General features: G+C 37.2%; 1 protein-coding gene across 5 annotated transcripts in view; it reads right to left on the reverse strand.

Annotated features, from left to right (window-relative positions):
• MYO3A (myosin IIIA) overlaps positions 1 to 22,224 on the reverse strand; it is a 243,195-nt gene that overhangs the window by 66,652 nt on the left and 154,319 nt on the right. For 4 of the 5 annotated variants that reach the window (XM_053894938.1, XM_053894937.1, XM_053894939.1 and 1 more), the window contains exons 19-20: positions 17,951 to 18,098; positions 1,280 to 1,433 (exon numbers count right to left, since the gene is read on the reverse strand). In XM_053894938.1, coding sequence (XP_053750913.1) covers positions 1,280 to 1,433; positions 17,951 to 18,098 — 302 coding nt within the window. Of the gene's footprint in view, positions 1 to 1,279; positions 1,434 to 2,850; positions 2,941 to 17,950; positions 18,099 to 22,224 lie in introns of all 5 variants that reach the window. The other variant, XM_053894943.1, reaches the window with a different exon arrangement.

A 22,224-nucleotide genomic window follows, 5' to 3' on the forward strand; every position in this document is an offset into this window, starting at 1 on the left:
AAGCTTCTGACTTAGTAGGTCTGAGAGTGGAGGGAATCCAAAAAGTCACATTTATACCAAGTTCCCAGATGATACTGATGTTCTTGGTCTGGGGACCACATTTTGTGAACCATGGGTAGAGAGGAAGGAAACTACCTGAGATTAACTGATCAAAGAGGTTTGTGAAACCCAGTTTGATGTGAAGTGATGAGCTTAGGAATCTGGCATTCTGGCTCCCCTTTCTATCAGGGGAGCTGTAAGTTATTATTCATTACATAGGAAAAATGTAGGATCATAAAGGCAGTTACATCCCTTTAACAATTTTGCCACCTTCAGAGAACTTTTTGCTCATGTCCTAGAAAGGACATTTTAACCTCAAAATCAAGTAATTGCTATGAAACAATTTTTCCCACAACTCTGGGGTTATTTTGTTTTTCACTAGCATGGTCCAATTAGAGGAGAGAATTAACCAATCAGTGAGTCAGCAGGAAGTGACATCACAGACTTAATCATAAGAACAGAGTCTATCACCCAAAGTAAATGAGAGAAATGTGAATCCAAATTTTCTGCAAATATTTATTATACATAATCAATATCTCCTACCAACAGGGAATATGGTATTTCCACATTAAAAAAATTATTTTTCACCTGAACAAGCTAAGGTTTTTTTTTTTTTTAATCTCAGGAGTAAGACATTTTCTTTTAACCATTTTAGTTGATCATCTTTTAAATATAGGATACCTATCTGTGCCTTCTCAAACAGAAAAAATGAATATGTTTATGCTTTCTTTGATGACCCAGGATTATTATGAATATCTATTAACGTACTGTAATTAGAGATTATTAAGGTGTTTGAGTCTATTTCACTGTATTAGACAAGTGACCAGAACATCGCAGACAAATTTATTTCCTTCCCATTAGCTGTCTCTTTTCAAATTCTACAGCTGGCCCTTTGCCCTGCCCTCTAATTTCTAATTAGGGGCTGGATAATTTTTTTTTGGGGGGGGTGGATAATTTCTAAGATTATTTCTAATACAATATCCTGTAATTGGGGCTCTACCATAATGTATGGAGAAGTCCAATATCCAAACTTGTTTAATTCATCATTAAATATTTCACCCTACTATAAACATTCACTGGTCCAGGTATTAGATCCAAAGCCTCTTCTTTAAAGTTACACATGCAGGCTTTGTAATAGCTATTTTCTCCCAGATAATGAAACAACATTCTTTTTAAGTCACTGAGAACGTTATAGGACTACAGCACAAAACTATGCAGACATGCTGGACTTAAAACTCACCTATAAGAGTCTGGTCGGTGGCCTTGGGAAATCTACTTTCTTCATCAAGTAGGGACAGTAGACCCATCGGCTTCTGCAGAAACATATCTAGGAGGGGCCGGTTATCTTCATATTCAATAACTCTGGCATTAACATCCTCATTTAGGTATTCATTCTATAACAGGACAGGATTCATAGAAAAAATTCACTAAAAATTTATGAATGATATGTAGCTTGACAGTAATTACCCAAAACTCTATTTTATACATAACATAATAAATTGCTTCCTATGACATTGTCCTTAAAGTGAGGGTATCATTTTATTTTTCTTTCCCCAAAGTTCATTAAAGGCAGTGCTGATTCAGGGTAATAATAATAGTTTCTAGTCTCTATACCAGAATTATAGACACCTTAAGCTTTCAAAATGCAAGAAAATATGTTGTTAATGAGCAGTAATAAAGGTATCCTCTAGGGGCGCCTGGGTGGCTCCGTCGGTTAAGCTTCTGACTTCGGCTCAGGTCATGATCTCTCGGTTTGTGAGTTCAAGCCCCGCGTCGGGCTCTGTGCTGACAGCTCAGAGCCTGGAACCTGCTTCAGATTCTGTGTCTCCCTGTCTCTGCCCCTCCCCTGCTCATGCTCTGTCTCTCTCTGTCTCTCAATTATAAATAAACGTTAAAAAAAAGGTATGCTACAGAATTTATAGAATATTAATTAGGTATATCTTAGAGTTATACTGCCTCTATTGAAGGCTTTTATCTAGCTTCAGGAATGGATCTCTCAAGAACATTTACTTAACTTCTCAGTCATGATGCCATTTACATTGTTAGTAGGGTGGACATCTGTGACTCACAGGAATCAAAGGATTGAGAACCAAGAACACCTGGGTTCATATCTGGGCTCTGTCTCTTAACTAGCCATATAATCCTTTGGATTTTGTTTGTTTGTTTGTTTTTTACTCTATGAGCTCCCACTGTCTCATTTACTAAATGGAGGTAACAACCTCTATCTAACAAAGTAAAAATATCTGGTACATTAAAAACCAGTTGCTGTTGAGTATACTATAAGATGCATAAAATAAAAACAATGAATAACAATTACTGTAAGATCACGGTGCCAGCACAACATGGTTGCTGATCTAGTCTGCAAAAGGGACATGAAGAATTATGCTGTCGCTCCATTTCTATGACTTTGCCCTCACACTGTGCCCCTACCCCAGTGCCACAGTCTGTAAGAGGACAGGCATGACCTGTGCACAACGACACATAGAGACGCTCACCTGCTTGGCACTCACCAGTTCTCAGGTGATAAAGCAACTATCACTGGGAAGTGTATCAAATAACTCCCGACTCAGGCAGAATACTCTGCACCATTCACAAATTAAAGTGACAGGACATTTTCATTATTATTTTAATATATTCTTTAATTCATGAAATATTTTCATTAAACATCTTATAAGAAGGCACAGTGATGGGTGATAAAGAGCTGTTTACCACAAACTCCCTGTCCTCAGTGGATTTAAAATATAACTTGAGTGATAGAGTTAGTAAATATTCAAAATTCAAGGTAGCATATAATAGATAAGTGATATGTACAATGTAGTACCATAAGGAGTTCAGAGAAAGAGAATTTATTTCCGGCAACTTCATGGAGGAATTTAATTCCATCAATGGCAGGTGGGTCATCTGATAAGTCAAAACCTTTAATCAGTATTTTGGAGCCTTATGAAATTGAAATCTCATTTCAAGGGTATCACCCAGAAAAATAAATGTATACTTTTAAGTAAGACAAAATCTAATACGTAACAACTGGGCAGTGCCCATTGGTCTAAAAGGTAGATCACCTGAAAGTCATTTAGTTAATCCAGTACATAAAAATGGAAACAATGTCTAAAAGTTTCACAGCTTTTTCATTTGAAGGTAACCTTGGGAGCAATACACAGACCCAGAATTACTTTACCAGTAGACACATTAGGCTGACAGCATATTATAGCTTAAATGGCAACTGCAAAGTTCAAAAGAGGTTTTGTGTGTTTTGTATAGAAAGCACATAAGGTTAATATCTAAATCAATGCATTTGTCATTTCTATTTGCCTGTGTCAAAATCCAGGGAATTCTTTCCTGGCAGGTCACACACAGCAGAGATGAGTAACTTGGAAAACAATGGGCTCCCCTTGAAGATACATGTTAGTATTATGGACTCCAGGCAAGTCAGTGGAAAAAGCATGCTATTACTCAGGATTTATGAAGCATTTTAGCAAAATGATCACGTCTAAAACAATAGAATATATATTTTTATAGCAGTTACGACCCCCAAATACTTAGTTGTTTTTAAGTCTAAGTGGAGAAATGAAGCTCACGTAACTCTTCAGAAAGTCCTCTGCTATGCCCTGTGTGTTACAAATACATTCAAAGCAGAAGATGAGTAGTTCTTAACTGCAATAAACGGTTTAGCAGATATAATCTCCACTCTGTTCAAATGGCCCAAGTTCCTTTTTGAGAAGGACAGATGAATAATTATTTAAATATAAATCAAGGAGGTGAGGGAAATCAGAAGACTTGGATGTTAGGAAGCCTCATGCCTGAGTCAAGTTCTTGCTTGTTTTTCATTGAGTTTTTAGTGTGAGCTATGAAAAGGTCACAGTGGCAAGAAAGCCCATGGAAGGTGCCCCCCTCCGCATAGCTTTGGCCTAGACAGCATGCTTAAATACACAGGGCTAAAGTGTCACCACAGGAGAGATTCTCCATGCCTAAGTGGAGTTCTCAGTCTCACAGAGTAGCATGGAAGAGGGGCTGCCATAGACTTAGAGGCTACAAGCTTCCCTGTGGCTTCTAAGGTAGGTAGGAATCTTAGCATAGACCTCATCATAGATTGCCACGCAAGAGAGGCTGGACTCTAATCATTCAGGTCTCACCTCCTCCGAGAGTCCTTCCCCCATTGCCCAGACTAATTTAGCAACCCTCCCTTCCTCAGCTGGTCACGCTCTATCCTTGCCGCCATGTTTTAAATTCTTTCAAAGTATTTCTAGAATTTTTTCTTGTTTATTATTCTCCCTGTCTCATTAGAATGGGACCTCCAAGAGGACAAACACTTTTACTCACCTCTATATTATTCACCTCTGTATCTAGGGAGAGCAGCCATGTTAAATAGATGACCGTGTGTTAAGGAGTAAACTGTGTCCCCCAATCCCCAAATTTATATGCTAAAGCCCTAATATCCAATGTGACTGCATTTGGAGATAGGGATATTAAGGAGGTAATTAAAGTTAAAGGAGGTCATAAGGGCAAGGCCCAAATCCCATAGGACTGGTGTTCTTATATGAAGAGGAAAAGACCCCCGGGAGGAGACTGCACACAGTCAAGGCCATGTGAGGTCACAGGGAGAAGACAGCCATCTGCAAGTCCAGGAGACAGGCCTCAGGAGAGACCAAACCTGTCCCTGCTTTCATCTTAGACTTCTAGCCTCCAGAACTGTGAGGAAATAAATTTCTATTGTTGAAGGTCCCCACTCTGTGATATTTTATGGCAGCTCCAACAAATGAATATAATGAGTTTTCTGGGTTCCTTTTGTTAAAAGTTGTGTTGAAAAGCTATTTGCTAGGTAGAGGAGGATTGGGGTGAAAATAATAAATCATGTGTGCATGGGTAATCCTTAGCTTCTGATTACAAATGTGCTCATATAAAAGTTAAAATATGGAGAAGCGCCTGGGTGGCCTGTTGGTTAAGCGCCCAACTCCAGCTCAGGTCATGATCTCATGGCTCGTGAGTTGAAGCTGCATGTCGGGCTCTGTGCTGACAGCTCGGAGCCTAGAGCCCGTTTCAGATTCTGTCTCCCTCTATCTCTGCTCCTCCTCCACTTGTGCTCTATGTCTCTCAAAAAGAAATAAACATTAAAAAAATTATAAATTTTAAATATGGAAACACCTTAATGGAGTCTAATGACCTCAAAATTCACACACAGATTCATCTGCTCTAAATACTATCTTACCATTTAGTAGAATCTTTTCCTATGCATGATATTTTTAATAACAAAAAACACACTATTTATTTGATTTTAACTTTATTTCCTTTGACAAAATGGAATGGAGAACATGTAATTAATGGATTTTCATGACCATTATTTGAATGGCTACGTGACATTGTATCCTGTAGTTTTCTATTCAGTTCTCTTATTTGGGACATTTTGGATTACTTATTTTATTTATTTTCATTTTTAAAGTAGTCTCTATAACCAACGTGGGGCTTGAACTCATGATCAAGAATCGCAAGCACCACCATCTGAGTCACCCAGGTGCCCCCTTTTATCTATTTTAAATAGTGTTCTGATGTATATCCTTGTGCACCGAGCTTTTCTGGATTTTGGATTTTATCTTTAGGACAGATTAGCTGATCAACTAGTGTGATTATTTTACAGGCTCCATATGTGTATTTCTAGATTGATTTTTTTCTAAGCTTGCCGCAATGTGCTTTCTAATCAGCCCTGCATACACATTCCTATCTTGCTGTATCCTCACCAGCACTGCATATTCTCATTAAAATTTTTTTCTGATATTTTTGATAGGTGAAAATGACCATGTATTGTTGCATTCGCATTTATTTGATTAGATCTTAAACTACTTAAGAGGATACTTTTGGGGGGAAATATGGTAGATCTATGCTTAGCCCATATTACACAACGCCTGCCAGCTATTGTGTCATTATTCTGAGACATAATAATAAACATAATTTAACTTCTTCTTGGGCACAGAAATACCATCACACCACTGTCAGCTTTTGTGATGTGGGCAAAGATTTGTGGAGGTAGAGATCAGAGTTAGAGGAAAAGCTCAGGGACTTCACTACAAACATCCTTCATGTTAGGTTGACTTTTGTTTCTTTGTCTCTTTCTCATTTGTTTTTACATGTCCTCCTGGTCATGTGCTATCTCTATCTTCCTTAGGAATTTATTCCTGGGGGTGGTTGGCTGGCTCAGTTGATAGAGCACGTGACTCTTAAGCTTGAGCCCCACTTTGGGTGTAGAGATTGCTTAAAAACAAAATCTTCACAAAATTAAAAACGGAATTCATTCCTGAAGCTGGCTTCTAAGTGACTTTCCTGGGGAAATTATCTTCTTTTTCTTCTCCCAGCATTACCGAGATATAATGGACATATAACATGGTATAAGTTCAAGGTGTATGATGTATTGACTTGATATACTTACATATTACAAAATGAGTATCATCATGGAATCAGCTAACACCTCATCACATAACTACCATTGCTTTTTTGTGGTGAGAACATTTAAGATCTATTCTCTTAGGAACTGTCAAGAATATGGCACAGTTTTATTGACTAATCAACATATTGTATATTAGGTCCCTAGAACTTACTCATCTTCAAACTGGAACTGTACTCTTTGACCAACATCTCCCCATTTCCCCCAACTCCCAGACACTGGTAACCACCATTCTAGTCTCCAATTTTCACTTAGCATAATACCCTTACGTTTCCATCTATGTTGTCATAATTAACAGGTTTTCTTTCTTTCTCATGGCTAAATAATATTCCATGGGGTGGTGTGTGTGTGTGTGTGTGTGTGTGTGTGTGTGTAATACTCTATATGCATTCATCTTTTGACAGACACTTAGATTGTTTCCATATCTTGACTATTGTCAGTAATGCTGCAATGAAATGGGGGTGCAGACATCTCTTAGAGATCTTGTTTTAATTTCCTTTGGATATATACCCACAAGTTGGATAGCTAGATCATACGGCAGTTCAATTTTTAATTTTGGGGGAAGCCTCCATACTGTTTTCTGTAGTAGTTACACTGATTTCTATTCCCACCAGTAATGCAAGAATTCCCTTTTTTCCACATCTTTGCCAACACTTATTATCTCTTTTTTGATGATAGCCATTCTAACAGGTGTGAGGTGATAGCTCATTGTGGTTTGGATTTGCATTCTCCTCTTCATGTATCTGTTGGCTACTTGTGCATCTTCTTTGGAAAAATGTTTACTCAGATCCTCTGCCCATGTTTTAATCAGATTTTTTTTTTACCCTTGAGTTGTAGGAGTCCTATATATATTTTATCAAATATATGATTGGCAAATATTTCCTTCCATTCCATAGGTTGTCTTTTCATTTTGTTGATGGTTTCCTTTGCTGAGCAGAAGCTTTTTGTTTGACGTACTCCCACTTGTTTATTTCTTGTTTTTGCTGTCTTTGCTTTCAGTGTCAAATCCAAAAACTTATGGCCAAGGATGATACCAAGGAGTTATCCCTTATGTTTTCATCTAGGAGTTTTACAGTTTCAGGTCTTGTGTTCAAGTCTTTAATGCATTTTGAGTTGATTTTTGTGTACGGTGTGAGATTGGAGTCTAGCTTCATTCTTTTGTATGTGGCTTCCCAATTTTCCCAGCACGGTTTATTAAAGAGACACTCCTTTCCCTATTGTGAATTCTTGGGACCCTTGTCAAAAGTCAACTGACCATCTATGCTTGGGTTCATTTCTGGGCTTTCTATGTTGTTCCATTGATATATGTGTCTGTTTTTATGCCAATACCACACTCTTTTGAGTACTATACCTTGTAATATAGTTTGAAATCAGGATGTATGGTAATCTCCAGCTTTGTTCTTTCTTAAGATTGCTTTGGTTTTTTGAGGTCTTTTGTGGTTCTACACAAATTTGAGGATTGTTTGCTCTATTTCTGTGAAACATGTTATGAGAATTTTGTTAGGGACTGTACTGTACCTATAAATGGCTTTGGGCATTTTAACAATACTAATTCTTCCATTTATTTGTGCCCTCTACAATTTCCTTCCTCAATGTATTATAGTTCACAGTATACAGATCTTGCACCTCCTTAAATTTATTCCTAAGTATTTTATTCTTTTTGATGCTAAAGGACTGTCATATTCATTTCTTTCTGATAGATCGTTGTTAGTTTATAGAAATAGAGCTGACTTTTCGATACTGTTTTGTATTCTGCAGCTTTACTGAATTTGTTAGTTCTAACAATTTTTTGATGTAGTCTTTAGGGTTTTCTACATAAAATTTCATGTCATCTGCAAACAGAAACGATTTTACTTCCTTTCCAATTTGAATGCCTTTTATTTCCTTTGTTTGCCTAATTGCTCTGGCAAGAATTTCCAATATATTGTTTAAAAAAGTGGTTAGAGGAGGCATCCTTGTCTTATTCCTAATCATACAGGAAAATCTCTCAGCTTTTCACCTTTCAGTATATTAGCTGTGAGTTTGTCCAATGTGGACTTTATTCTGCTGAGGTACATTCCCTCTCTACCCACTTGAGACCTTTTTAAATTCTTTTTTAATGTGTATTTATTTTGGGGAGACACAGAGAGACAGAGCATGAGCAGGGGAGGGGCAGAGAGAGAGGGAGACAGAATCTCAAGCAGGCTCCAGGCTTGGAGCTGTCCGCACAGAGCCCGACATGGGGCTTAAACCCACAATCCATGAGATCCTGACCTGAGCTGAAGTCAGATGCATAACTGACTAAACCACCCAGGTGCCCCTGTTGAGACTTCTTATCACCATGAATGGATGTTAAATTTTGTCAAAAGCTCTTTTCTGCCTCATTTTGTTAATTCGGTGTATCATATTAATGATCTGTGTATGTTGAAACATCTTTGTATCCCTGGAATAAATCCCACTTGATTATGGTGTATGACAGTTTTAATGTATTGTCAGATTTGGTTTGCTAATATGTTGTTGAAGATTTTTGCATCTATTGTTCATCAGGGATATTGGTCTGATTTTCTTGTAGTGTCCTTGCCTGGTTTTGGTATCAGGGTAATGGTTGCCTCGTAAAATAAGGTTGAAGTTCCCACCTCTTTTACTTTTGTGAAAGAGTTTGAGAAGAATTGGTATTCTTAAGTGTTTGGTAGAATTCACCAATGAAGCCATACGGTCCTGGACTTTTCTTTGTTAGGAGATTTTTGATTACTGATTCAATCTCTGTACCAGTAATTGGCTTGGTGATATTTTCTATTTCTTTATGATTCAATCTTGGTAGGTTGTATGTTTCTAAGAATTTTTCCATTTCTTCTATATTTTTGATCCTTTGTATTTCTGTGGTATCAGCTAGCTGTAATGTTTTCTTTTTCATTCCTAATTTTTTTAGTCAGTCCTCTTTGGTTTTTTCTTGATTAGTCCAGGTAAAGGTTTGTCAATTTTATTTATCTTTAAAAAAACACAGCTCCTGGTTTCATTATTCTTTTCTATTATCTTTTGAGTCTTTATTTCATTTATTTCTGCTCTGATCTTTGTTATTTCCTTCCTTTTAACTTTGGGCTTAGCTTGTTTCTTCTTATATTTCATTGAAGTATCAAGTTAGATTTGCTTACTTGAGATCCATCTTTTTTCTTAATTATGTGTTTATGGTTATAAACTTTCCTCTTAGAGCTGCCTTTGTTGCATTCCATAAGTCTTGGTATGTGGTGGTCTCATTTCCATTTGTCTCAAGATGGTCTTTGATTTTTCTTTTGATTTCCATTTTGACCCATTGGTTGTTCAGGAAGACACTGATTAAATTTCCACATATTTGTAAAAACAGGCAGACTTCATCACCATGTAAAAGACAGGTGCTACCTACTCCCCGAAAGCATCACTCTATCATTTTACTGTGGGAGAATACTTTTCTACTACCATCTGACAGATTTATCTAAGAATGAAGTTTCAAAAAGATTTTCCTGAAACCACCAAGGTTTCAATCAAGGAGTTTGGCTCATATGGTACTTTTCTTTTATAAAAGGTGGGGGTATGCAGCGACAGGGTGCATTCAAGTCTTTCACTGAATTTATACCTATGAAATGAAGTCATATGTCTGTTGTGTAGGTAAGTCAACCATCTGACACTGCTCTGCAGTTTCACATATTTTAGATTCTATAAATATTTTAACAGCTGGGATAAATGATCCTCAATATTTATTCTCTTGTGTTTGCTGTTTGGAAGTCATAAATCAAGTATCTTTTATTTTTATAAACACAGTCCACTTGATGCGGGATGGTATTAGGAATTCACCTAGGTTTGTGGCATTCTGAATAGATCATTGTAGAAGATGCCACATACTGACATTCCTTAAACATTCGTGGAGCACCTACTATGTGTATGTTTAAAAGTAGGTGGGCCTGGGGAAGGAAGAAATAGACAAACAGGTAGAGTCTTGTCCTTTAGGGCACAGCAAAGAGTCTGTCTGCCTTTCCATTCTAACCCTGAAGTCACATCCTAGGAATTTTTTGCTCGTGCTGTATTTTCTTTTTCAGTTGTTCCATCAGTTAGTTCTAGATCTATCCTGTTAGGTGGTTTCTGCTTCCTCCAGTGTCACAGTATCTGTTACCACTGCCACCTGCCTCAGTGCTATTGTTCTTTCTAGTTTCCTTCTTTGTTACCTTATATGGATGCCCCTTGGCTTTTCATGTGAAAGACTGCCTCTCTCTATCTCTCTCTCTTCTCCTTCCTCCCTCCTTTTCTTCCTCCTTCTTCCCGTTCTTTCAAATCAATGGAACACCCTTTTCTTCTGCATGAGAGATTATTTTGTTAGGTCCCTGGTTCTTCTCAACTTTTCTTATTTGTTTGCTTGTGAGAAAAACCCCAGATATGTATCAGAAGACCCAGATTTGGGTTCTGGCTTTGTTTAACTAGGCTGTGACTTCAAGCAACTCATAATGAGTCATTTTTATCTGTGAAATATGGATGATCTACTTAGGTTTCTTCTGGTTCAAACATTTCAAAATGCCCACGCTGCCTGAACGTGTTGTGAAACATAGTGAATAGATGCATACACATTCTGTTAACAGAACATTTGCAAGGGGAAAGAAGCACATAAACACATTTATTCCCTGATGTCTGCCTTTAGTAAAAGAATCCTACTCGCCAACTGCTCACATGAGTATACTCATTTATGGAAACATTGCTCACAGTGGAAAGAAACCACTGAGAAGAAGTTACTCATTCTAAGAAAAATGTTTTCAAGGTTGAAAATCTAGGATTTAAGGTGCTATCACTATTCAAGGTGAGTTTTTTTTTTTTATTATTACAGAGAAAAAAGAAACTGTGCCATTTTTCATTTTGAAATAACTCCAAATTTAAAAGGTTGCAAGGACAGTACAAAGAACTCCCAGGTGCCCTTTTCCCAAATTTTCTGGTTGCTAATATTTTACATTTACTTTATCATTCGCTCTCTTTCACAGGGCGCCTGGGTGGCTCAGTCGGTTAAGCGCTCTCTTTCTACATACCTATAATATTGTTAGTAATAACATTCCACCGAAGCAAGTAAATATTTTTAAAAACTAAAAATGAAGAAAACAAGGTGGTTATATGCATGTTGTAAAATCTAAACTCTTGATGTAAAATAGGAATTATGATTTGAAATCTATTTCCTCCTGTACTTATGTTTTAATGTTCACTTATTTCTGAGAGAGAGAACAAGCAGGGGAGAGGCAGAGAGAGAGGGAGACACAGAATCCGAAGCAGGCTCCAGGCTCTGAGCTGTCAGCACAGAGCCTGATGTGGGGTTCAATCTCCTGAATTTCAAGATCATGACCTGGGCCTAAGTCAGATGCCCAGGCTCAGCCGACTGAGCCTCCCAGGCGCCCCTCCTCCTGTACTTTCTATTCAAAGCTGATATCAATGATCCTGTTGATTTTTTTGTTAAAGTTAGTGGCAAGCCACAGGGAATGTTGATCATCAGTAACTTGAGAAGACACAGGTCACTGATTTACCATTTGACAAGTAACCTAATGAGGAACTATGGTCGATAATTCCTAAAAAAATATACTTATTTTATTTTACATGTATTTAATGAACTTTGGAGGAAAAGTTTTAAATGATGCTTCCTAGAGCAGCTTCTTTTTTCAGAAAGAAAAGGAAACAGTGTATATTAAGATGAACATTGTAATCTAGTCAGGTTTTGTGTATAAAACCTATTCTTAAAAACTCTTCAAAAGCCATAAAAGATCTTACAAATTTATATTCTACTGACAGGTAATGGCTTAGGATAAGGAGAAATTTCCATTAGGAATCCAGAAATGTAGTTTTTCATATACCAAGATTTCTTTCAACTTAAACTATTTTTCCTTTACTGTCATGTTTAAACATTTACCAAAAAATTTTATTTCAGCTTGTCAAGTATGCTCTAAACTCACATGTAGAAAACTACAGTAATTGAATGGATCTAACCTCCTTATTATGTATTTCTTCCAAAATTACTTTTTATCATAATGAAAGTATTTTTTTTATTTAATTTTTTTTAAAGTTTATTTCTGAGAAGGGGGGAGGGGCAGAGAGAGAGGAAGACAGAGAATCTGAAGCAGGCTCCCTTCTATCAGTGCAGAGCCTGGGGCTTGAACCCATGAACTGGGAGATCATGACCTGAGCCAAAGTTGGAGCCTCAACCAACTGAGCCACCCAGGCACCCCATAATGAAAATATTTTTTAAAAAGTATTTTAAAATAATACCAAATTATCAAAATAAGTACCACAAATCCCCACAGCACATTAAAGGTGTTGACCCAGCTTCTCTGATGAAAGAGAAACACACTGTGCAACACGGGTATAAAGCAAGAGATGGGGCGGGGGGCACGGGAACCCAACAGGCTGCCTGCCAAGAGACGGCGGGAGAGGAGCACACGTTCACAGCTGGGATCTGTTGTAGGGATGCTCCACACATATCCAGTCACTTGCATATCAACTTCCACACTCAGTACGTGAGTCTACAGAAAATTTATATGTGATCTCAAACAGTAACCCAAAACTTGGCCAAGCACTTAAAAAGCAAGATTTGTTGTATCTATTTGTTTCTTAAATGCATGGTTGTTTTAATGTTTTAAGAAAATGCCTATAAATTGGCTTTTATCACTTGGAGAACTAAAATAAGACAAATGCTACCACCATTGCACGCATATGGTTTAATAGGGAAGAAATTTGAATATGAAATAAAAATTCACACTTTGTAAGCAAAACAATTTGAAGGCATTTCTAAGGGGTTTGCCCACACATTTTTTTTTTATGTGATGACTGATTCTTTTTACTTCGTAACGTAAAAAAAGTTGAAAGTGTAGATACTGTATGATGAATGAATTTTTGTTCTTTGTAATTGCCACAAATTATGTGTTGGAGCCCATATTCAAAATCTCAAAAGCTTCAAACTTTGAGATATGAACAGCTGGAGAGGAAAGTCATACACATCACTTTCTGCAAGAGAAGCCAGAGCCATAATTACAGTTATTGTCTCCATTATGTGCTGTAAATGGTTTCCTGCTTATAAAATGACTTCTAACTTTTAATTTTAAACCCACGGGTATATATATAAATGATGTATGTAACAGCTTATCCTTGTACAGAACAAGTATTAACAGCTCACTTTAAAAACGAACTTCAGCTCAGTTAATAGCCGGCAAGATGTCCTGCACTAATGGATAAGAAAGCTCACCCTAGGTGTAAGTAGGAGTATAAGCAAGGAGAGTGAATCTTCAGGATTCTAGAGCAATACGTCGTAGGATACCTATGTCTCGGGTGCCTAATGGTCCTAAACAACAGTGGCGTTTGTTCCACCTCAAACTCATGCCCATTGGTGACTCTTCAGTGGTTGGCTGTTCAGTCCCCTTGATTTGAAACATAACATAAACTTCTAGGGAACAGGGTTCATTTCTTTTGCATGGTCTATACCACAATGATGTATCATAGTGCACAATTAAAAGAAAGGACAAAACCCACTGCTATAGCATCAGCATGACTCCTTGAAGAGAACTTCAAGCTTTAATTACACTTTGACTACTGTTGTGCTCTCCGTCCCATGGAAGAATGCCAGAAAACAAACAAAAACAACCAAGCAAAACCAAAATCTTGGCTACACAGTCCCTGTGGGGATTCAGTGTAAATGTTATTGTAAGAAGATGCCTCCCTTATCAGAAATGTGGTAACTTGTTTGCTGCCCTTTCAGCTGCTTCACTAACAGCTTTTTGAAAAATATGGGAGTAAACAGTGTGTGTCAAAATAATGCCATACAAATGTAATAGGGAAGGCTGACATATAAATACTTTATTTGTGGAATTAATTAAATTGACAGAAAATTATATTTTTCAGTTGCTGCTCATTTAGAAAAGCCTGAGTCATGAATATCAAAAGATTACAAAACTCTTAATCAAGAGATTACTAAACTCTTAATGTCTATTTGTAGGTAGCCACAGGAATCCAGACTGTGATTTAATTTTCAAACTATTGTTTTCATATATAAATTGTCCCTTTAAATTTTGTTAAAATCAATATATACAAAATGGTTCTTCCAGTGCTGGAAAAGTATGGAAGCTTCAAATATTATGAACCATCAAACTCCAGAAAAGTCTGAGGAGCTATGTATTATTTAAAACTATCCACTCAGCAAACTATGGATTGGGTCAGTGACATAAACTCTTTCACTAAAAATATTTTACTGTAGTCTGTTGATTATTGTTTTAATGGAAAATAATGGGAAAACAATATTCAAAATACCTTCATAACCAACTTTGCTGGAGTGTCCCACTGTGTATTACATGTCAATTGAATTTGGGCCAAATTTAAAAAAAATAGTGTTTTCAGCAAACCTTTATTTATGTTCCATTGTGGCAGGACTGCCAGTAAAGATAATGTTTGTTGGTTTAAATAGAAGCAGAAGTTGTATCATCTGTGAAGGTGCTGGCCGAAGCTTGTGTCTTGCTCAGATTGCCAGATTATCTGAATGCCCATGAAACTGAGTATGTCTTACGGATAAGCAATAATGGCCTTATTAAATGAAGGAGTTCTCAGGTGAAAGTTATGATTATATCTCACCAAGGAAAGTGTGACCATAACTCTAATTTATGATTTGGCTTCATAGCTATTTCTCATTTATAGAAATCAGTGTGTTGTGTGTTCTCTACCTGTGATAGCTAATACACACAGCTATAGTTAGCATTTCTCAGTTACAATTTTTGCACTCACAGAGAAATGACAGAGTGGAAAAAAACCCCAAACGTGTACACCCACATGTTAAAATCAAGAGAATCACTGACTAATCCCATATCCAGCGGATCACACATTCATCAACCTGATCACTCAGCTGCCAATGCCTGTCCCATAAGATTATGAAGCAGAGATTCTTGGGTAGTTACCCTAGAAAGGCACTTGAGAGGATTGTGAATGGCCTCAATTCCTTAAACTGCTTTGTATAATCCTGGATTCTAGTTGAAATCTTAATTTGCTAGGGACAATTTTGAGTTGTTTTGTCTTGAAAGCCTCTCAAGGATGTTTAAAAGAGTCTTCCAGAATAGTTTCATTTGTAGCAAGCCCAAAGACAAAAGCAGTAACAGCATTAGGATCATGGATGAAATTCAAGGCTATCAAAGTGGATTATAAACTATAACATCCTATAAAAAATGAAGAGCAAATAATTTTCAAAGATATGTACATTGGATTAAAGACTAGTTCCAATCAAACCATGTTCTAACCTCAACCTGCAAAAGAGAAAAATAACAGAATCCTACCAACACAAGTTGCTAATTAATCACATGGGAAATACATGAAGATGCACCTGGTCCCATGAAGAAGGTAATTCTAATAGATCCCCATCAGAAAGTCCAAACAAACAAAGAAAAAAACAAAATTCACTTGTTTCAGGCTCTGGTTAGAATGGATCTTGTGAACACTGTGAGACCTTAAAGCAAGATGACATTCATTTAATAGATATTTTTCGAACACTTGCTGTATGTCAAGCTCTGAAGATTCAAAATGAATTAAGACATAATCCTTGACCTCAAGGAGTCTGTAGCCTAGTGAGAAAGGCACAAATATAAACCAAATATTTTTACTGGAGCATAGAGGAGGGAGAAACATGAACAAGTCTCACTAATTTTCTGGATTTCAGTAATGAGAAATGAAATGCATTTTTGGCTTGAGTAAGTGGCATATAGAGATGTCACTTGCTGAGGAAGAATATAAGTGAGAGGGAAAGACGGTGGGTTCAATTCTAGATAAAGTTCTGGAAGCTGTCTTAAAAGGAGGCCAGGAGTTCAAAAAGAGAGGTGGGTTGGATGGGGGCTTAAGCATTACTAGCATGAAGGGGGTGATCGAAAGAATGGAAATGGATGATCTTTCCTAGTGAGTACGAGAAGGGGTAGAGGATAGAGCTCTTTCGTGAGTTAACATTTAGGACAGTAATTCTCAACCTTGGCTGCACATTGGAATAAACTGGGAACTTTAGCAGATGTTGATGCCTGGATCTCATTCCAAGAGATCTGATTTAACTGGTCTGGGACAGGGTCTGGGCATTGGGATTTTCCAGTACCCAGTGATTCTAATATGCAGCCAGGGTTGAGAACGACTGATTTACGAGATGGTACAGGAAGTGACAGGAAGATGGCAGAGAAACAGAAAGATGGTATTAGGGATGCTAAAGGAGGGGTTTTCCAGAAACAGGAATTTATCAACAGGGTTGAAAATTACAGAAAGGCTAATAATGTAGAGACTAAAATGTTTCTGATACTAATGACTGATGAGATTAGGAAGGCCCATTCCAGGAGAGTGGGCGAGGTCAGAGCCAGATGCTACAGACTCATATACTCAGGTAGAGAAGAAATCAACACAATGCAATGAATATTGAATATGCTTTCAAGCAGCTTGGCTGTGAAGGGAAGAGAGAGGCCATAGCTACTGAGATAAGCAGGTTGGAGAAAGGCTTTTGTTTTTAACAATTTTTAAAGATCTCATTATTTATCTAGGCTACAGGACTGCGTGCGCTAATGGAGAAGAGTGGAGAAAGAGGAGAGAGAGACACACAGAGTGAGAAAGAAGAGAGGAATGAATATTTGATAGAACAAGATCCTGGGGTAGATCAGAGCTATGCAAACACAGGTAAAACCTTACACTTTTGTCCCTTTTTTTGGCCTAAGAAATGTTAATATCTAGAGGTTTTCTTTTGTGACCAGTGTTTTCAAAATGCAATTTTAAAGTAAATTCTCAATAAGCCTAAATATTTTGAATCAAAAGAAGTTCATGTACCTCTCATTTATCTCAAATTTAAGTAAAAACGTCAGTTCTATTCAGTAAGCACAAAACAATGTGATATTATTTACAGGAGACACATGACACACTAAATGACACAAAATATGACCACTGCTGCTTTTAGACTTGATAAAATAATTTAAATAATTTTAATACTACAGCTTTGCCAAATGCAATTCAAGTAAGTCTCTGATTTTTGAAGCTGAATCATAAATTACATATTGTACCCTGTCAAAATTGCCATTTCATGGCATTTGCATCAAACCCATTATCTTGTGTTCTGTTGCCTAGTTACCGGAATTCTGAAGTTTAATGCATTTTAGATGGATATTTAAATTTCAAACAGAGTTTCAGCTACACAGTCTACAGAAAGAGAAACAGTTGGACACATCTGCTGACTTAAATTTCCAAAGGAAACTTGTTTGTGTATAAGGGCTCAGACTTGCTAAGTTTTGGAGAAGGGTGCATTGGTTTTTCAAGGAAGGGCATCTCATATGGAGACACTAAATTCATACTTGTTTTCTGGTTTTATTTTTGTTTTTACTACAGGCATGGAGAAAAGAAAATCTTTCCTTTGTCTATATATTTAAGGCCCTAAACCTATGATCTAAGTCTTGCTTCATTAGTACAATTCTGCATGTAACACACACATACATGAATCTTAATAGTACCATGACTTACCTGTTCCCATGTGAACACGTGTTGATTGAAATAATACTGAATTTGTTCATTTGCAATGTTAATGCACAGCTGCTCAAAGGAATTTTTTTTGAAGTTTTCAAAGCCAAATATATCCAGAATGCCAATGCTCAGCTCATCACCGTTCCCACTGGAAAATTAAAGAGGCATTATTGAGTCCTTACTTATTTTCTTAAGAGGGAATGGAAAGCAGGGTGTCTCAGAATACGCTTTTGTGATTTAGCTAAGAAACTCCTACCAAGACACAGAGTGTAAATTTTCTTAATTGAAAAAGTTTCCTTCCATAAAACATAAAGTAGGTAGCATCAATTTTAACATGTAAAAGATACAAGATTTTCCTTGTACTACAGAAACCTGTCCTATACTTTTTCCTATGGGTTTGTGGGTACAAGATCACAGCCCCAAGTGAGTCATGAATCATACGGAAAACCTGGCCAGCACTCAGAAGACCACAAAAATATATTCAATAAAAATCATACCAGAAAAGCAAAAATTCTGTGTAAGGATGTCTTTAGTCTTTCACTTTAGAACAATTAAAACATCTTGCTAAAAACACTTCACCTCTTTTAAAGAATCATTATTTACTTTTGCGTTATTAATTCATAATTGTTTAATAGAGAATAAATGGTAACTTGGGGAAAGACAAAAATGTATTTGAGTTTATTTTATAATCAACTACTTTAAAATGCAATTAAATATTATTTTATTTTATTTTATTATTTTTTAATATATGAAATTTATTGTCAAATTGGTTTCCATACAACACCCAGTGCTCATCCCAAAAGATGCCCTCTTCAATACCCATCACCCACCCTTCCCTCCCTCCCACCCGCCATCAACCCTCAGTTTGTTCTCAGTTTTTAAGAGTGCTTTGGCTCTCTCCCACTCTAACCTCTTTTTTTTTTCTTCCCCTCTCCCATGGGTTTCTGTTAAGTTTCTCAGGATCCACATAAGAGTGAAAACATATGGTATCTTTCTCTGTATGGCTTATTTCACTTAGGATAACACTCTCCAGTTCCATCCATGTTGCTACAAAGGGCCATATTTCATTCTTTCTCATTGCCACATAGTACTCCATTGTGTATATAAACCACAATTTCTTTATCCATTCATCAGTTGATGGACTTTTAGGCTCTTTCCATAATTTGGCTATTGTTGAGAGTGCTGCTATAAACACTGGGGCACAAGTGTCCCAATGCATCAGTACTCCTGTATTCCTTGGGTAAATTCTTGGCAGTGCTATTGCTGGGTCATAGGGTAGGTCTATTTTTCATTTTCTGAGGAAACTCCACACTGTTTTCCAGAGCGGCTGCACCAGTTTGCATTCCCACCAACAGTGCAAGAGGGTTCCCGTTCCCCACATCCTCTCCAGCATCTATAGTCTCCTGATTTGTTCATTTTAGCCACTCTGACTGGCGTGAGGTGATATCTGAGTGTGGTTTTGATTTGTGTTTCCCTGATGAGGAGCGATGTTGAGCATCTTTTCATGTGCCTGTTGGCCATCTGGATGTCTTCTTTAGAGAAGTGTCTATTCAGGTTTTCTGCCCATTTCTTCACTGGGTTATTTGTTTTTCGGGTGTGGAGTTTGGTGAGCTCTTTATAGGTTTTGGATACTAGCCCTTTGTCCGATATGTCATTTGCAAGTATCTTTTCCCATTCTTTTGGTTACCTTTTAGTTTTGTTGATTGTGTCCTTTGCTGTGCAGAAGCTTTTTATCTTCATGAGGTCCCAATAGTTCATTTTTGCTATTAGTTCCCTTGCCTTTGGGGATGCGTCAAGTAAGAAATTGCTGCGGCTGAGGTCAGAGAGGTCTTTTCCTGCTTTCTCCTCTAGGGTTTTGATGGTTTCCTGTCTCACATTCAGGTCCTTTATCCATTTTGAGTTTATTTTTGTGAATGGTGTGAGAAAGTGGTCTAGTTTCATTCTTCTGCATGTTGCTGTCCAGTTCTCCCAGCACCATTTGTTAAAGAGACTGTCTTTTTTCCACTGGACGTTCTTTCCTGCTTTGTCAAAGATTAGTTGGCCATACGTTTGTGGGTCTAGTTCTGGGGTTCTATTCTATTCCAGTGGTCTATGTGTCTGTTTTTGTGCCAATACCATGCTGTCTTGATGATTACAGCATTGTTGTAGAGGCTAAAGTCTGGGATTGTGATGCCTCCTGCTTTGGTCTTCTTCTTCAAAATTACTTTGGCTATTCGGGGCCTTTTGTGGTTCCATATGAATTTTAGAATTGCTTGTTCTAGTTTTGAGATGAATGCTGGTGCAATTTTGATTGGGATTGCGTTGAATGTGTAGATAGCTTTGGGTAGTATTGACATTTTGACAATATTTATTCTTCCAACCCATGAGCATGGAATGTTTTTCCATTTCTTTATATCTTCTTCAATTTCCTTCATAAGCTTTCTATAGTTTTCAGCATACAGATCTTTTACATCTTTGGTTAGACTTATTCCTAGGTATTTTATGCTTCTTGGTGCAATTGTGAATGGGATGAGTTTCTTTATTTGTCTTTCTGTAGCTTCATTATTAGTGTATAAGAATGCAACTGATTTCTGTACATTGATTTTTTATCCTGCAACTTTGCTGAATTCATGTATCAGTTCTAGAAGTCTTTGGTGGAGTCTATCTTAAATATTATTTTATAATTAAATATTCCAAATGTACTTTTTTTCCTGCTCCCCCATAATGGTTACCTCTCTGTTCATTAAAGGCTAGATAGTTGGTCAAAAGTTTGCCTCTTCTGAGAAATATATGCATTACAGTTATTTTCATGTGATTTTAAAAAGGAGAGTACAAACATTTCTCTGTGCTCACTATTTATGTAACCTAGGTTAACGCTTAGTGTTGTGTGAGGAAATGATTTAGAAATGACAGCTGTCAACCTCTTGCTGGGAAGTGAAGGATGCTCTCTGTATTCGGAAGAACTGACTGAACTCAGAACACAAAGTTATAGGACCCTTTGTGTGATGGGATTGACAAAAGGAAAGCTATGCAAATACTTCTGAAAATTCCTATTTTGAATAGAAAGTGAAAATTTATGCTGGTTTAAGTCAACATTATTATTCTTTTAAAAAATCATCCCACAGGATCCTGCTGAGATATTTAACTCATCTAATAGTGTGTTACAGCCAGGAGGACCTTAGAGATGACCTCATTCAGGGATTCTTAACCTGGGGTCTGTTAATGGTCTTCAAGGGGGCTGGAATCAACCATGCACAATATTTTGGTGGGTATATAGAAATATATCCATTTTTAAAATTTTGGAGTGAAGAACATAGTTTCAATAGATCCTTTTATTCTTTCTTTTATTCTTTTCTTTTCTTTTTTTTTAGATAGAGAGAGAGAGAGAGAGAGAGAGAGAGAAAGAGAGGGAGTGGGAGAGGTGCAAAGGGAGGAGAGAGAACAATGCAGGGCTCGATCCCATGAACCATGACATTATGACCTGAGCCAAAATAAAGAGTTGGACACTGAACTGACTAAGCCATCCAGGCATCCCTCAAGAGATCCTTAAAAGGCTCCAAGATGTCCATCAATAACTAAGACCACTGATTTGTCATTACATGCCTTTATTTAATAGCTGAAGAAGACAAGATGCAGACAAATGCAGTAATTTGTCAAGGGTTGCACAACAAGTTAGTGGAAAAGACTGGCACAGTATATAGGCTCTTCAAAATCTTAACATAAATCTTGACAGATTTTTGCTGAACTATATGAATGGTCTTATTTTAATTTGTTAAACTTTATTTAAAAAACATTTTTTTATCTCTGCCCCTCCCCCACTCATGCACTGTCTCACTCTCTCTCAAAAATAAATAAATGTAAAAAAAAAAAAATTAAAAACAAAAACAAAAACATTTTTTTAAACATTTATTCATTTTTGAGAGACAGAGAGAACAGAGTGTAAGCTGGGGAGGGGCAGAGAGAGAGCGAGACGGAATCCAAATCAGACTCCGGGCTCCGAGCTGTCAGCACAGAGTCCAACGCGGGGCTCGAACTCCCTGACCTTGAGATCATGACCTGAGCCGAAGTCGGATTCTTAACCAACTGAGCCACTCAGGCGCCCCTGTTTGTTAAACTTTCTATAAAAATTTTGAAAATCTAAGATTTGGCTGGCTTTCTTTAGTGTATGGAAAGGAAAGTTACCAAATAGTAAATAGGCTGTAGTGGAATTTTCAGGAGATCGCCTTAGTGCAAACATGCAGATGATAAGTAGCAAAATGTAGTCATCTGTGGAATACATAGATAGTGAACATTCT

The sequence above is a fragment of the Panthera pardus genome, unplaced genomic scaffold (genome assembly GCF_024362965.1).
Source record: "Panthera pardus isolate Hobbes unplaced genomic scaffold, ASM2436296v1 HiC_scaffold_6, whole genome shotgun sequence".
Taxonomy (NCBI): Eukaryota; Metazoa; Chordata; class Mammalia; order Carnivora; family Felidae; genus Panthera; species Panthera pardus.